The 17,615-nt window shown below is 41.4% G+C and overlaps 2 protein-coding genes across 3 annotated transcripts; one reads left to right on the top strand and one right to left on the bottom strand.

Moving 5' to 3' along the window:
• Positions 1-558: 558 nt before the first annotated feature.
• On the bottom strand, positions 559-13,609 carry helq (helicase, POLQ like). 2 transcript variants are annotated; one of them, XM_041810654.1, is made up of 19 exons: positions 13,402-13,609; positions 12,869-13,261; positions 11,568-12,189; positions 11,279-11,457; positions 10,861-11,061; positions 10,703-10,775; positions 10,347-10,444; positions 10,126-10,224; positions 9,728-9,873; positions 9,390-9,629; positions 9,003-9,144; positions 7,380-7,484; positions 7,100-7,301; positions 6,366-6,523; positions 6,196-6,294; positions 3,364-3,537; positions 3,161-3,274; positions 849-983; positions 559-742 (listed from the first exon to the last, which is right to left on the bottom strand). In XM_041810654.1, exons 2-19 carry the CDS (start codon positions 13,160-13,162, stop codon positions 644-646), a joined length of 3,180 nt encoding a protein of 1,059 aa, XP_041666588.1. In that variant the 5' UTR covers positions 13,163-13,261; positions 13,402-13,609; the 3' UTR covers positions 559-643. The 2 variants fall into 2 exon arrangements, with proteins under 2 accessions (XP_041666588.1, XP_041666589.1); XM_041810655.1 differs by having other exon boundaries at positions 604-764.
• Positions 13,610-15,228: 1,619 nt separating this feature from the next.
• Positions 15,229-17,605, top strand: mrps18c (mitochondrial ribosomal protein S18C). Its single transcript, XM_041810657.1, has 6 exons — positions 15,229-15,358; positions 15,518-15,570; positions 15,770-15,853; positions 17,186-17,243; positions 17,328-17,387; positions 17,470-17,605. The coding sequence occupies exons 1-6, from the start codon at positions 15,298-15,300 to the stop codon at positions 17,544-17,546; spliced, it is 393 nt and encodes a 130-aa protein (XP_041666591.1). The 5' UTR covers positions 15,229-15,297; the 3' UTR covers positions 17,547-17,605.
• Positions 17,606-17,615: the final 10 nt, after the last annotated feature.

The raw sequence follows: 17,615 nt of genomic DNA, 5'->3' as shown, positions 1-17,615 counted from the left end.
TTTTTAATAAACTTTAAAGGATGACATCATCTTTAAATTCAAACATAGAATGTTTAATAGACCAAGGATGGCATCCTCTATAAAGGCAAAGATGGAATTTTTTAAAGCTTTCAAAGGTCACACATTTTACCCTTAAAGACAAGTTTATTTTGTTCTCAGAGGTCCCCAAAACATGCCTGTGAAGTTTGTTGCTGTAAAAACACTCCAGTCTTGGACTTGTGCATGTCTAAAAACCCTTCTGTTTCAGCCCTGGGGGTCCAGGATGACATGATGGGATGTTCCATTGAACTCATCAGGGCTGACGTCCTGCCCAAGCAGACTACGTCCTGTTAGCTAATCTGGGTTACAAGTTTGTAAGTTGCTGAAGTCATTTAAAGTTTTCAAGTCCAAGGTCCACCTTTAGAAGCCTGACGATGATGTGTTTGACTGGGACCTTGGATTTTATGAGTGGATAAAACATGCAGCATGAGTTTTGGGTGGAGTTCTTCCTGGTGAAGAGGAAAGGAGCCGACAGTGGAAGGTAAATGAAATAAAGCAGTAAATGAGCGTGGGTCCTTCTGCACATTATTTTAATCAGATTCAAAGAAAAACAATAAAAGTCAGACTTTATAAAGAGAATAAAACTCCTCTGGGATAAATAAAATCAGTCTTCAGTGTTTGAAGGTCGAGGCAGGTCGGCGGGGAGCGTGAGCAGCTCGTCCACTTCCTCCTGCAGCGCTGCAGCTTTTTCATTCAGCAGCATCTGAAATACAGAGAGACGTCATCTGATACACACAAACAGCACAGCGTTAATCATTCAGGCCTGCACAGGACGGAAGCATGGCGTTAAAAACAGAGGAAACGCTCACTTTAGCAGACGCTACGATCTGATTGGCTTGTTTCTTGAAGAGGTTTTCAATGGTCCTACTGAGAACAGCCGGGTCGGCGTTCGCCAGGTGAGTCAGGGTCTTATAGCCGGCGTTATACAGCTGCTTGGCTCGGGACTGGAGGGAGGAAAACAGAAAACATCAGCAAGACACTCAGTGTTACTACAATTATATTTACATGAATGTCTACAGATGAGAAACACTTTAAAACTTCATTAAGGACACAACAAGGAATAAAAACAGATCAAAAATCTCTCTGTCTCTTCCTGTCAGCTACATTAGGGTTTAATTTTCCCTGTTCAATCATTTATCTCAGTTTACAGTGAGGTTTATTCTGTAGAAGCAGTGTTTCCATGTACATACAGACATTTATCAGTGCAGAACTCTGAAAATGAAGGAATTTAGAACAACAACCAGGATTCTAAGAAGGTTCTGCAGCTTTTTTCTCTGATTCTGAACCACATTTCTTCAGAAACCTCATACTGAATGATAGAAACTGATTTCATGTCAGTTTGTTCACGTCTGAGTAAATCCGGATAGAAAGAGAGGATTTCTTCACTAATGGAAGTTCCCCTCCTCTTTAACCCTCTGCTGCCCTCTTCAGGACTATTCATTCTCTTACCAGCTGTATTATTATCTGATCAGTGTGTGTTTCTGATAAAATGCTAGAAAATAAAAAAAAATGCTGATCATAAATTCACCAGAACCCTTACTGGTCATCAACAGGTGGGCAGGGACCCAACAAGTGGGCAGTGTGGCCATTTTTATGGGCTGTGGATGTCTGTTAAGGAAAAAGGATGTGGCTAAAGTCTTTAAGAGCTTTTATTTTGAAGGCTCTGTCTCTGTTTTGTGACATTCATTCATTAAAAACACCTGGATATGATCGAAACTTTTAAGAATCTTGGTCCAGACTCTTGACCAGCTGAGAACCTCTGCTTTAGGTTAAAATGTTAAATAACACAATAAATCCAGTGTTCAAGACTGCAGATTTTTACACATCACTGGCTTCATTTTTACTAACAAATAAACTACCGTTGTAAGTTCATAAATGAACTTTAATTCAATTCATTTGGGCCCAAAAATACAGATTATTCAGAAAGTATTCAGACCCCTTTAGTTTTTCAATTTTCTTATACTCCAGCCCAATGCCACAGTCCTTTAAATTATTTTGTTTTAATTGATTTACACTCAGAACTTCATCATGAGAAAGTAAAAACTGAATTTTAGAAACGTTTGCAAATTAAGCTCTCATTAGCTTCCAAACTGCTCTTCACTCGGCACCAGTCTGGCTTTTTAAAATGTATATTAAATAACAACGATAATGGAGGAAAGCACACTGGCTCTCAAACAGGAGCCAGCTCCTGTTGTTCATATAAAAGAACCAGCTCTTAAAACAGGAGCCAGCTCCTGTTGTTCATATAAAAGAACCAGCTCTTAAAACAGGAGCCAGCTCCTAGTTGTACATTTAAAAGAGCTGGCTCCTAGAATAGGAGCCAGCTCCTGTTGTTAATGAAAAGAGCCAGCTCTTAGAACAGGAGCAGGTGCCTGTTATTCAAATAAAAGAGCCGGCTCTTAGAACAGAAGCCAGATCGTTGTTTATATAAAAGACAAGGCTCTTAAAACAGGAGCCAGCTCCTGTTGATCATATAAAAGAGCCAGCTCTAAGAACAGGAGCCAGCTCCTGTTGTTCATATAAAAGAGCCAGCTCTTAGAACAGGAGCCAGCTCTTAGAACAGGAGCCAGCTCTTAGAACAGGAGCCAGCTCCTGTCATTCTTATAAAAGAGCCAGCTCTTAGAACAGGCTCATTCAGCAACAAATTATCATTACTAGATCTTGTACACAGACACCAACATTAGTTCCCTCATGTTGACTGTCCTTTGTTGGCAACCTTTTGGCAATAATGGTGGGAAAAAGCCACCAGCTTCACCACCATTCCTTCCTCTGCCTCTGATGATGTCATCCTTTAAAGTTTTAATAGGCTTTAGTAAGATGATGTCATCAAAATTCATTAAACACTAGGTCCAGTCTAACCAGTGCCCTACAAGGTTTATTTTCCTAATACTATATCAGTGTTTCCATTAAAAGCATGTTTATGACCAACCAAGGGAGAAAAGCAGTTAAAGAGGCTCAGCTACCCTCAGTCCCAGACTCCACTAGACCCATAATTTCTAAACTTATATTTCTTCACCGTGTGAGAGAGCATCTAGAACTACCACTTCCCCTTGCAGGACTAATACAGTGAAGAAAGCTAAAGTATTTCTGTCCTCTTAAAAACACGACCGTCCTGTCTGACCTCCATGACTCCGGCCACCTCCATCAGAGGGATGAGCTCGGCTCTGACGCAGTAACTCAGCCTCCTGGTCAGCTCAGTGAGCAGCGCTCTGAACGGCCAGAACTCCTCCAGCTCCTGAAACAGACGACCAGCAGAGAGATGGAGTAGGCTGATATCAGAACAGAGAAGAAGAAGAGGAGGAGGAGGAGTTTGATGCCGTTTACCTCGGTGAAGTGCAGCACGCAGGAGCAGAAGGCCGATGCCGAGCTGAGCAGCGTCTGGACGAGTCCTCGGCTCAGCTGGAAGCGCTCAGAGACGCTCCAGAGATTCGTTTCCTTCAGGAGAGAGAAGAGGACGAGAGCCAGGTACATCCTGCTCACCGCCTCCATGTCCACGCTCTGAGAGGATGAACCACAGCACAGGAAGAACAGAGAGTCAGAGTGATGCTCTGAGGATGAACCACAGCACAGGAAGAACAGAGTCAGAGTGATGCTCTGAGGATGAACCACAGCACAGGAAGAAAAGAGTCAGAGTGATGCTCTGAGGATGAACCACAGCACAGGAAGAAAAGAGTCAGAGTGATGCTCTGAGGATGAACCACAGCACAGGAAGAACAGAGAGTCAGAGTGATGCTCTGAGGATGAACCACAGCACAGGAAGAACAGAGAGTCAGAGTGATACACAGGGGAAGGTCCACTTTCTACTCATTTATCTGATCTGTAATCTGAGAGGAATAACTACAGCACAGAGAAACCTTACACCAACTCTGACAGTGTTATTTTTCTAGAGTTTATATAAACTGGCAGTACAACACTCCAGTGGTCACAGCGATGGAGAAACAGAAGGCATCCTTTCAGGTTTTTCCTGTCTTCATGTGGTTGTGAGTACAACTTTAGTCTTGAATCCCTGATATTTAATGGTTAAAATCCACTGAAGAAGCACAACAGCGTCTCACCTAAGAGAGAGAGAGAGAGAGAGAGAGAGAGAGAGAGAGAGAGAGAGAGAGAGAGAGAGGAAGGGAGCTGCAGCCGCTGCAACCTCCAAACCAGAGGAGAGAGATATAGAAATGCAGAAAAACCAAACCTGTTTACAACCCCAAGCCAAAGGTTTTATTGTCAGTGTGCAAACATGATTGCCACGGTGTGAGATCACATTTCTGTTTAACCCTTTGAGGTTGTTGAGGACATTTTGTATCTTTATGGGTGATTTTTTTGTTTTTTCATCATTCTGAATGTGTTAATGCTAATAACATACATTTTGTTTTTTAATAGAATTCTGAAAAGATAATATTAGATCCTTTATTAGATCAGTAATAATCTCTGGAGACTTTTTCTACCCACTCAGCATGTTGGAGACCAAAAATGTCCCGTTAAAACCACCAATTTTGATCCTCCAGCCATCACAGTAAAAACATGTTTATGATATCAGGCTTTCATTCTGGAGTCACTGATTCAAATTTACAGTTTTTATATTTTACAATATTTGACACGAGGAGAAATGACATGCTTTTCTTCCTGGTTTCCAATAGGGGCGCTCTGTAACAACTTATTAGACACTTAAATAAAATTTCTAAAATGCATGAATATAAAAGTCATTGCTTATTGTTAACATGTGCAAGGCTGTCATAATCCCCTTCAAGGAAATCCACTTTGCATTTAGTATATGAAAAATATTTCACTGTTTTTTTTTTTGTTTGTTTTTATTCAAACCACTAACATCAGGGTCTTTGCACTTGAACTGGCATTAAAAGAGTTAAATTCCCTCCAGAAATGATCAACATTTAATATTTATGATTCAGGCCTGATCTTTATTTAGGAATTAATGCAAAAAAAGTGGAATTATTTAAAAAAGTGTATTTTTTTATTGCTATTTATGTTTGCTGTCCATTTTTTAAACACTTACACCCCGAAATCAAACAAATAATAATAATAATGACCAAAAACCAAAGTTATTGCTCATTATTAACATATTCAAGGCTGTAATAATCACCTTCAGGGAAATCTAAATTTGCACGTAGGATATAAAAATATTTCATTTTGTGTGTTTTTAAATTGGGGGCTAATTTTGATTTAAACTGACATTTAAAGGGTTAAATTCCTAGTAATAAATCCATTTATGATGTTCATGATCAGGTCTGATCTTGATTAAAAAAAACATGTAAAAAGCAGAAAAAAATGAACGCTTATTATATTTAATATCCTGTGTGGTGCATTCTGAGTGTAGTTATTTATCTTAAACCATCAGGAGTTAACTGTGCAGCGTTTCAGGACAAAACACGGCAGACTTGGTGTGCAAAGAGCAGATTTATTAGAGCAGTGATACTCAACCTGTGGCTCTTCTATGACTTTATTTTAAATCAATTCCCTTATTACCTTAAAAAAGGGAAACTTTTTTGCCCTTTTTCACCATTTCTGCCACTTTTCATCCATTAAAGCTACCTTTTGCCATGGAATACCACTTTTTTCCTACTTTTTTGCCTATTTTGCCTCTTTTTTTCCCAATTTTTGCCACTTTTATCCCATTTTTGCATATTTAAGCTACCTTTTGCCATTAAATAACACCTGTCCCTACTTTTTTCCCATTTTTTGCAACTTTTTATTTATTTATTTATTTATTTTTACCACTTTTATCCCATTATTGCCCTTTTCACCATTTTTTCTCCCACATTTAAGCTACCTTTTGCCATTAAATACCACTTGTTTCCACTTTTTGCCACTCCTTCTTGCCATGCTTTTGCCACTATTGGATCATCTTTTGCCACCTGTAACTCATTTTTTGTCTCTTCTCACCCATTTTTGCTACTGTCTGACCATTTTGCTCCCAATTTTTGTTGTTTTTTGACCATTTTTTCCATCTTTCACTTATTGTTATTGCTACCTCAAGCTGTTTTTGCCACTTTTGACCTCTTAGATTGTGGCTCTCGCAAAGGTATGTTTCAACAGTTTGGCTCTTTGGTTGAGTAACACTGTATGAGAGTCCTTCCTGCTCCTGGGGATTCTCCTGCTTCATTAATCTCTCAGAGAGGACAAATGTTAAACATGGTAGACATTCCTGACCTTCTTCACCGCCTGTCCTGCAGCTTTCCTGGCGATGAAACTCTCAGGTACTCCGATGGCTGCAGACATTTTCTGCTCGGCGGCTGACAGCAGAGTGAACTGCAGCAGAAACGACGGCGTCAGGTTCCAATCAGCTCTCTGAAGCTTATAAAGTTAAACGGAGGGCGTACCTGTCTGAAGAACGTCCTCCAGTCAGGTTTGCACTGAGAGGTCATGTCGTACGGGGTCACCAGGTAGACCAGGTGGAGATAACTGTTGAGCAGCAGACCCTCCAGACCCTTACAGAGGTCTTTGTAGAGGACGTCGCTGTAGGCCAGATCTACAGAACCTGGAACCAAGAACATCAGACGTGTTAAAGCAGACCCTCCAGACCCTTACAGAGGTCTTTGTAGAGGTCACTGTAGACCAGATCTACAGAACCTGGAACCAAGAACATCAGACGTGTTAAAGCAGACCCTCCAGACCCTTACAGAGGTCTTTGTAGAGGTTACTGTAGACCAGATCTACAGAACCTGGAAACAAGAACATCAGACGTGTTAAAGCAGACCCTCCAGACCCTTACAGAGGTCTTTGTAGAGGACGTCGCTGTAGGCCAGATCTACAGAACCTGGAACCAAGAACATCAGACGTGTTAAAGCAGACCCTCCAGACCCTTACAGAGGTCTTTGTAGAGGTCACTGTAGACCAGATCTACAGAACCTGGAATCAAGAACATCAGACGTTTTAGAGTAGAGCCTGCAGACACACTGACGGCCCTAAACAGATTCACTCAGACACATGGAGACTGACGAGCAGGAAATGACTAGATCCTGAAGGTCAAAGGTCATTAGGCCTCTTATGTGGAGTTACTAGACTAACTAGACCCATGCTGGAGCTCGGAGGTCTGGTTCAGTGACAGCCCCACCTTTATACGTAGCTTTCCCCAGCCGTGTGACCCTGAGCGTGTGATCGTCCACAGACTCAGTGACGAGGTTCTTCTCCTTCAGGACGTCCAAACACGTCTGCACCTCCTCCCACAGACTCCTCTTCAGACACAGCTGATCCTGCTGCACCGACAGCAGCGTCCCGCTCAGGAACTCCCTCAGCTGCTCGCCGGTGGGCGTGATCTGGAACACAGAAAGGCTGATTCTTCTTCTGCAGGTTTAGAGGCTGAAACACGCTCAGGTTCATGAGTGGAGACTTACGCTCAGGCCGATCAGAGACAGGAGGAGGCTGAGGAGGCCTTTCCCATCGTCCAGCAGCAGGTTACTGAAACATTTCTCCATCGGGGCGCAGACCAGAGCTTTAGCCTGAGAGGAGAGAGAAGACGCCAACGCAGAGAGAATTTAACACTCATGGAGGTGATCGCTCTGTGTTCAGATGTTTAGTTTTATTCTTTAATGTTTGCTCAGAGTCTCTAAAGTCTGGGAGTCTAAGCCTACTGTTCCAGGACGGTCAGTCATTTTAAACACAGATGTGATAATAATGAAGAACCAACAACGGGGAGAGCTGTTCAAACATCCAAAATTCACCTTATTACAGTTAAACTCATGAGCACGGTCTTAACTGTACTGTACGATGGCAGTTTTTAAGGTTTTACTTCTCTCTAAAGCTTCTTGGCTATAAAATACAAACAGGTTTGGTACTTTTTTTATGTTTTTAATCATTAAAAAGACAGATTTATTGTTTTAAAGCACATGGTATCACCAATTTACTCCAACTGTGTAAAAAAATGGTAACTTTTTCTGTCTTACTGCTCTGAAAAAGAACATTTAGATACTGTATTTAAGTGTCTTTATTTTTCATTTTATTTTCAAGACAATAAAATACAGGAATATAAGACAGAGCTTCACATCTGAGCAGGTTCATCAGGTCTGGGCCCTGATGAACCCAGAGAACAGGCCCCTGAATTTGCTGGGGTTTATTTACATTTTATTTTTCATGCCTTTATTGACAGAGGAGGACAGTGGACAGAATCAGAAACAGGGATGAGAGAGGTGGGGAGAGATGTGGGACAGTGCCACAGGCCAGATTCAAACCTGAACTAGGCCACCTGCGCCCCATTTTGAGGCTTTTTAACTGCTTTTCACCATTATTCTAACCTTTGTAACCCATTTTTAACCACTTCTCACCATAATTCCTTACTTTTTGCCTTTCTTTACCCATTTTTGCAGCTTTGTAACCGCTTTTCGCCATTATTCTGCTCAGTTTTGCATTTCTATACCAAATTTTGCCACTTTTTAACCACTTTTCTTCAGTATTCTGCTCAGTTTTGCATTGCTATACCCAATTCTGCCACATTTGAATCACTTCTTTTAATCACTATTCTTCTCTTTTGTGCTGTTATTAACCCATTTTGCAGCTTTTCAACTGCTTTTCACCATTATTATGCTCTTTTTTGAATTTCTATACCCATTTTTGCCACCTTTAACCACTTTTCATTATTCTCCTCTTCGTGCCTTTCTTTACCAAATTCTGCCCCTTTTGTTGCCACTTTTCAACATTTTTCTGCCCTTTTCTTGCCTTTCTCTACCTATTATTGCAGATTTTATCCCATTTTTGCCAGTTTTTATTTGCTAAAGCTTGTTGGTAAACTCCACACAGTGCTTAAACCAACGTAAATTTGTTAATCTAATAGTGCCATTTTTGCAGCAGCGATAGGTCCAAATACGACTGTAAATTCTACGTTCTTTTTAAACTTTTGGCACTTGTTGACACTAATCAAACATCAGAGGTTTTATTGTTTTAAAAAGGCGGTGAAAAAGTCACATTTTTGATGACTATCTCAGAAGAAAACTAAAAAGTGAAAGCCTGATGTGTGTGGTCACCGTGTTTCTGTCCTTCTCCTGCAGGATGAGGATGCTCTCTCCAAAGGTGTCGATGCCAGCTCGCCCCGCCCGCCCCACCATCTGTTTGTACTGACTCCTCTTCAGGAAGTCGATGCCCACGTACGGCGAGCGAAGGATCACTCTGGTCAGAGGACAATGAGGTCAAATGTGACGTAGATTTGTCAAAACAAGAGAAAAATGTCACAAACCTCTGCAAAATCAGTCTGAAACAGATGCAGGTCTACCTACAGATTAAAGGGTTAAACTGGGTTTTTGATTCTAGATTACTGAAGCTAAACGTCCTAAATTGCTCCAAATTCATGCTGTTTTCTTGATTAAACTTGGCTAAAGTCACCGGCTCTTTAATCGATGACGAAAGTGCGCTACCTTCGTGCTGGTAGGTTGATGCCTGCAGCCAGCGTGGAGGTGCAGGCGAGCAGACAGAGCACACCGTTGGAGTACGCCTCCTCCACCAGCTTCCTCTCCTCAGAGGTCAGACCGCTGTGATGATACGCCAAACCGTACGGCACCGTCCTCTTGAGCACCGGACACAGAGAGCCGTTCCCGCTGTCCCTCAGCTCCCGGAGAAGGAGCGACTTCTCCTCCTGACGGTGCTGCAGGAACTCGCTGTGAGGGTTGAAGACACAAAGACCTGTTAAAAACCAGAGTCTAAGAACCATCAGACAGACGAGAAGAGACAGCAGAGAGGAAGAATAGGAACTCACTCTGTCAGGTATCTACAGATCATCCCTGCCACGTTCTCACAGTTCTTCTTCGTGGGACAGAAAACCAGGCAAGAATGTGCCGGGATGACTTCAGTCACCAGGGCGATGATGTGATCCGGGTCCATTTTCTGCATCCCGCTGGAATACTGAGGGACGACAGAGGAATATAAATGAAGTCTGAAATATTGGACTATGATGTTACGTACCTGAACAGCTTAAACGGGAATTAAATGAACTGGGTGCTGGTGGGTTTCAGGCCCTTGGGACATCAGACCGTCCAACCAGGGGTGCGGGGCAACCCGACTACCCAATCAGACAGTACCCTGGGCTGTGCTCAGTCTTCACATCCACCCTGACTCCGCCCTAACGAGGATAACAGAAGATATCTGCTAATTTACCTTAAAGTTCAGAGGACGTGAGAACCTGAAACACTCCTCCTCTCTCGGGTCGACCTCATAAATCGTGTCCTTTAGTTTGACGTACTCCTTCAGCTGTACCTGTACAGAGAATAGGCTCATTATGAGGCACTGAATCAGGCAGATTAGGCACTAAAGCAGTAGATATAATAGAGAAATAACAGGGGGGAATCATTCATAGTTTTAGAGATAAATTCCCGTACAGGTCTGAAGTCATTAGAGTAATTTTCAGCCTTTAAAAACATCTGCAAGTCTTTAATGTTTCCCAGCGTGGCGCTCATCCCGATAATCTGAGTCGACTCTGGAAGAAACACAGAGGGATAATGGTGAAAACAGCTGTGAATATCAGTCTATATCTGGTCTATATCGCCTGTAAATATCAGTCTATATCAGCTGTAAATATCAGTCTATACCAGCTGGAGCTATTCCATGATCAATGAGGCAAGATTTTTTAATATTTATGTTTTTGTACTTTTGAGTGATTAGAATTCCTAAAATATGTGAAAATGTTGATAAGGAACACAAGAAGAACATTTAAAATCAAAACTCTGACACCTACTGCTGGTGTAGAGAACTTTGGCTAGAGTCATCTCAATGATGGCTCCCCTGCTGCCGTCGCCCAACATGTGAAGCTGCAATTTAAAAAATGTGTTATAAATTCATCTTCGAAAGATCTTAAACCTTTATTATGAGTTATTAGCAGTGGTGAGCTTTTACCTCGTCGACCACCACCAGTCCGAGGTTCTCGATCCTGCTCGTCTCTATCAGAGAGTTGACGAGGCTGTGAGCTTTCTCGATCGTGGCGATGTACAGCGACGTTTTATTCCTCCTCTTCACTGGAGGAAATTTACCCTTACTGCCGGCGTACTCCTCCACCATGAAGTCCAGCTCCAGGCCAAAGCTCGCCAACCCCCTGACCTGCAAAGACCCCAATACCATTCAGGGGGAATGAAAGGGTTAAGTGCAGAATTCAACCGCTTCCAAAGGCACCTAAATCAAAAATTTCACATGTCCTATTGGACTGACATGCAGATGAAACAATAGACCAGGATGAGAACTTTTAATTCATGGCATATTCATAGCCTTGAGAAGATTCCAGGTAAAATAATTCACTTCAAAAGTGGTGATAGCAGACCTTCTCCTGAACCAGAGAAATGTACGGTAGGATGAACAGGCAGTCTTTCTTCCTGCACAGCAGCTCTCTGAGGATCAGGATCTCTGCCACCAGCGTTTTTCCTCCGCTGGTGGGCAGAGAGTAGATCAGGTTGGTCCTCTGCTCCACACAGTCCAGGTTCAGACAGGTCTCCTGCCAGTCTGAAGACAGGAAATAGAAACACAGGCATTTTAACACAATAAAAGCATACGATCTCTGCTGTAGTTGTTCTTCATGAACTTAAAAAGATGTGTTTAATGTTCAGGCTCACAGTATAAACTCTTGATTCCTCTGAGTTTGAACATCAGGTCTTTTACTTTGGAGGGGAGTCCAAAGAACGGTCCAAGGTCGGGGGTCTCTGCAGAAACCGTCTCCATGGCCTGCATGGCGACGTTGATCTCCTCATTGACCACCGCTTCTTTTAACACCACAGAGCGAGACACGCTGGAAGGAGCGGCGGCGTTACACATCATCGTCCTCTTCAGGTGGTCGGCCACGCTCCTCCTAGACTTCCTCCTGGATTTATCCTCCGTGATCCTGTCCCTGTTTTTAAACGGCGTGGAGGTTTTCTCCCCGTCCTGCAGCCTGCTTCTCTTCTCTTTGACTTCTTCCTGAAACTGGAGCAGGCTGGCGGGTAAATCGTCAAAGGGTTCGTCTCCGAGGTCGTCCAGGATGGAGTCAGTGAGGACGTCCTCACAGGCTTTTTTCTGGTTGACGTCTTCCGTCGGCCGCAGACCGGTGAATTCGGTCTGATTTGTTCTGTCTGTGTGCGCCGACGGCTGGACGCCACGCTGTCGTTCCTTCTGCTCTACATCGTCAAGCTTGGCGAGCAGCGAGCTGTCCTCCAGGATGCTGTCATAATCCCCGAACAGATCCTCGCTGTCGCTGCAGAACTGGAGAATAAACATGAAGAGTTAATGCAGTGAACTGTTAATGAGCAGCTCTTAGCTTAGCTTTTAGCAAACATTTAAGCCTTTGTAAATTTATTATTTTGATTTTTATCTCACATTTGACTTTGTAAATTTATTATTTTGATTTTTATCTCACATTTGACTTTGTAAATTTATAATTTTGACTTCTGTCTAATGTTTTGGCTTTTCTATTTATAATTACCTTTTTATCTCATATTTTGAGCTTTTCAATTTATAATTTTGACTTTCTATCTCATATTTTGACCTTCTAGGTTCACAATTTCAAATTTCAAGTCATATTTTGGCCTTCAAACATGATTGTGACTTTCTTTTTTATATATTTGCCTTTTAAAAGCATTATTTTAACATCTAATTTTGTGTTTTGACCTTTTGCACTATTAAGTTTGACTTTTTCTCAGATTTTGAGCCTTTAAACTTCTCATTTTGAGTTTTTAAATCTCAAAATCAACTATCATCAGCGCTTATTTTTTCCCTTTAATGCATTACAGGTGAAAATGAGGTTGACAGTCTGGTTAAACGTGGACCCTGTCAGACCCTCAGGTTAGACCTGAATTCAGAATCCGGCCCCTGCTGTGACTGAGTTTGACACCTCTGCCATAAAGGGTCTAATCAGAGTAATTTCTGCCTTTTCCAGTCTTACCTCCACAGCCTGTTTGTCATCCATGGTACAGTGGGGCCCCCTCTCTGGGGGACATTGCTCCATGGTACAGTGGGGCCCCCTCTCTGGGGGACATTGCTCCATGGTACAGTGGGGCCCCCTCTCTGGGGGACATTGCTCCATGGTACAGTGGGGCCCCCTCTCTGGGGGACATTGCTGAAGACAGGGGCCCCCTCCTTTCTTCCGGGCAGGTGTAAGGTGAGTCCTCAGGCTTTCTCTGGATCTTTTCCTGGAGCAAACTCTCTTCACCTTCAGCTCTAACCTCCCAGCATTCATCACTGCCTGGTCTACATTCTCACTGAGGGTCAATGACCGGATATGGATGAATATCAGCCAATGGGAGGGTCAGTTAGCAAAGAACCATCCTAGAACGGTCTGAAACACATTAAACAACGGTAAAGAGACGCTGTAGAGGCTTAAAGCAAGGTTAAGTGTTTTAACGAGCCTGTTAAAACACTCTAGAGTGGTTTACTCCCCTTAGAAAGCCTTAAACGGTTTCTACCTGCCTAGTTTACCTGGCTAACTCCGGACTGTTGGACTCCTCCGTGTGTTCCTTCGGTGAGCTCGTTAATAAAATACTCAGATTTCATCAACAAAGTCGGTGAAGCCGCATTCACAGTAAATAAGATGAAAAAAGCGTCTTTTTCTACATGTTTCTGCGGTGAATGTGTGGGACTCAGCCCCGCGAGCATCACATTTTTAAATTCGACGTCAGCATCGTCGAGCAAGAGCATTCTCCCGCCCTTACTTCCGCCTTCGGTTCACCGTTTAGCTAGTTAGCGGGGCAGCCTCTGGAAAGACTAACACTGTCAATTTGCCCCGGCTAGTCCAGTTTCTTACAGTATTTACGGTCATATTTTACAGAATTAAAGCTGTAGATAACCACACTATCCTGAATCAGTACATTTTACGGTCATCTTTATGAGTAACTAGTATCAGTGGTAGATTCAAACATATGAGTTAACATATCTGTGGGTGGTCTCATGGCCTATTTTACTGGAGTTAGCTGGACTGTGTACAAAAAACTAACTAACTTACTAGCCAATTAAATGACTAACAAATCAATTAACCAGCTATCTAGCTAAATAAATTATTGGTTAACAAACTAACTGACTGCCATACAACATCTAACTAGCTAACTAACTTACTGACTGACCAAATCGCTGACAAACTAAGTTTCTAAGTAAATTATCGACTGGTTACTTCGCTAACAAACTAAGTGACTTACCAGCAAACTAACTTACAAGCTATCTAGCTAACGAAGTGACTCACAAAATGACTAACAAAAAACTAACTAGCTAACTCACTAACTTACTGACTAACAAGCAAACTTAATAATTTACTAACAAACTAAATAAATCACTACCTAGCATACTAAATCTATTTTTGACCTACTTCTTAACCCAATCAGCTGGTTTCACCAATATTTTACAAACTAGCTAACTAACTAACTTACTGACAAACTAACTAACTAACTAACTAAGTAACTAACTTACTGACAAACTAACTAACTAACTAAAAAGAGCCGGTTCTTTCCATTCCTGCAATTAAGTGTCTAATCAAATTCTACATGTAGCTGTGACTGATGGATAAAGAAGTATTAATAATGTTAGTCTAGAAATATCACATTATCATTATCATCTGACCTTAGAGGATTTCTGAAAACTTGGGCTGTATAACCACTGTTTTCCATTAGGTTTTCGTATATTTACAACCTTTAAACTTGGGATTTTTGGAATTTACAAAGTTGAAATTAACAATTTGAAATAAAAAACAACAACAACACTCTGCCAATTAACAACTGAGATCAAACTTTTACCCAAATCTTAAAATCAGTCATAATGCTGAGATAAAACATCTGAGATTTGAAATCAAAGTCAGAATTATTGCTAGATTTTCTGTGAATCCGAAAAGAGAGTTGAGTCTCAAATATTTTTTCAGTTGCCCCCAATCCTCTTCAAAACTAAAAAAAATATATATATATAAAATTAAATTAAAAATTAAATTAAAAATAAAATGAAATAAAATAAAATGTAACTAAAAAAACTTTTTTTTTTTTTTGTTTGTTTATTTGATTCTACAGTAAAGAAGTTTCTTTCTGCGGCCCTTATACCCAGCAATAGTTTATTATCTTGTCATATCTGTTTAATCTTTGCTGGGGTAACATTAAATCCACTCCGTCACATATTCTTCATAAAATCTCACAGAGAATATAAAATAAATACATTAGGACAAAGATTAAACATATATTTATTAGCTGTTCTAAAGTTAAACATGGCGTCCTTTCAACCCCATTTAACGACCATTTAGACTAAAGTGGAGCGGAACCATAGAGTGGAACTATCCATTCGAAGAACCAGTGAAACCCCGGATGTCCCAGTCCACAACATCCGTTCCCGTGTCAGGTCAAAATGCTCGCGCTGAGAGGGTTACAGAGGATAAAGTCAGTTTTACCGCCACAGGGAAACACAGGTGTGTCATATTCAGTATTTTTTGGATGTGCTGTTCAGTTTAGGAGAGTTCCGGTTGGCTCTGAATTTGATCCGGTTTAACGTGTTATAGCTAATGTTACCGATGCTAATGCTAGCGCTAATGCTAGCGCTAATGTGCTGCCATTAAATGTTCCTGCAGGTTTTAGAGGAATCTCAGCCTCTTCAAATGTGGTCCAAAGGAGAGAAGATGTGGTATGTAGTAACTCTCAGTACACACGAAATAAAATATCAGCAGTGGAGCTGGAACACATTTATATCCTGTAGATCATCTGTCAGGGAGTGCTGGGAGAACACATGGGTGTTTATTTAGAAGCTTTATCTACATTTAACCGCTGCAGCTCCCTAATTACAGCGATGTTCATAATTAGGTTTTTTTTTCTGTCTCTTGAAGCTGGTTAAGATGGAGAACCCCTACAAAGAACCACAGAAAGGATGTATTCTCTGTAACGTACCTGTAGACTTTAAAAACACTCAGGTGAGTCTAACAACAGCTGCTGGCCTGAATAATGGTGACTGCTATGATGAAATTACTGGCTCTTCTTGTGTTACACTTGTTAAAAGATTATAAAGACATTTTTAGCTCCAGTTTTACTACAAATCCCCTCAAACAGATAAAAACTACAAATCCCATCCGATAGTAGCTAGAAAAAACTACAAATCCCCTCTGAAAACAGGTAAAAACTACAAATTCCCTCTGACAACAGGTAAAAACTACAAATCCCCTCTGACAACAGGTAAAAACTACAAATCCCCTCTGACAACAGGTAAAAACTACAAATCCCCTCTGACAACAGGTAAAAACTACAAATCTTCAAGAACGCCCAAAAACTACAAATCCCCTCTGACATCAGGTAAAAACTACAAATCCCCTCTGACAACAGTTAAAAACTACTAATCCCCTCTGACAACAGGTAAAAACTACAAATCCCCTCTGACAACAGGTAAAAACTACAAATCCCCTCTGACAACAGGTAAAAACTACAAATCCCCTCTGACATCAGGTAAAAACTACAAATCCCCTCTGACAACAGTTAAAAACTACTAATCCCCTCTGACAACAGGTAAAAACTACAAATCCCCTCTGACAACAGGTAAAAACTACAAATCCCCTCTGACAACAGGTAAAAACTACAAATCCCCTCTGACAACAGGTAAAAACTACAAATCCCCTCTGACAACAGGTAAAAACTACAAATCCCCTCTGACAACAGGTAAAAACTACAAATCCCCTCTGACAACAGGTAAAAACTACAAATCTTCAAGAACGCCCAAAAACTACAAATCCCCTCTGACATCAGGTAAAAACTACAAATCCCCTCTGACATCAGGTAAAAACTACAAATCCCCTCTTACAACAGGTAAAAACTACAAATCCCCTCTGACAACAGGTAAAAACTACAAATCCCCTCTGACAACAGGTAAAAACTACAAATCCCCTCTGACAACAGGTAAAAACTACAAATCCCCTCTGACAACAGGTAAAAACTACAAATCCCCTCTGACAACAGGTAAAAACTACAAATCTTCAAGAACGCCCAAAAACTACAAATCCCCTCTGACATCAGGTAAAAACTACAAATCCCCTCTGACAACAGTTAAAAACTACTAATCCCCTCTGACAACAGGTAAAAACTACAAATCCCCTCTGACAACAGGTAAAAACTACAAATCCCCTCTTACAACAGGTAAAAACTACAAATCCCCTCCACCTGTTGAAACAAACCTCTAAAGGTGTTAAAGTCTCCCTAACATGACCCTTAACCTTTAACACCCCTACATGTGTTTCCTCTGACCCTTGTCTCTCCAGCTGCTGTCTCAGTTCATCTCTCCTCATACGGGGAGGATCTACGGCCGACACATCACCGGTGAGCAGCTGAAACAGAAACCATCTCAGGTTTATCTCTGTGTTTGTTCTCTGGTTTATGTCGTCCCTGGGTTTTGTCTTTCAGGCTTGTGTGGGAGGAAACAAAAAGAAGTCACTAAAGCGATAAAGAAGGCTCAGTCCACGGGTCAGTCATATTTCTATTCTATAAAGAATGATTCTCTTTAAAGGGATGTTTAACTCTGAGTTTTATGACTTTGTTGATCCAGGTTTCATGTCGGTGACTCACAAACATCCACAGTTCATGAAGGATCAAAACATCTGCAGCATCAAACATCTGGATTAATGCCTGTTTCTGTGTCTACTGTTGAACTGTTATTAAAGTTTATCTGTTCTATTCATGGAGCGGCGGTCG

This window comes from Cheilinus undulatus, linkage group 17, assembly GCF_018320785.1.
Source record: "Cheilinus undulatus linkage group 17, ASM1832078v1, whole genome shotgun sequence".
Lineage (NCBI taxonomy): Eukaryota > Metazoa > Chordata > Actinopteri > Labriformes > Labridae > Cheilinus > Cheilinus undulatus.
This window is presented reverse-complemented; position numbering and strand designations above follow the sequence as displayed.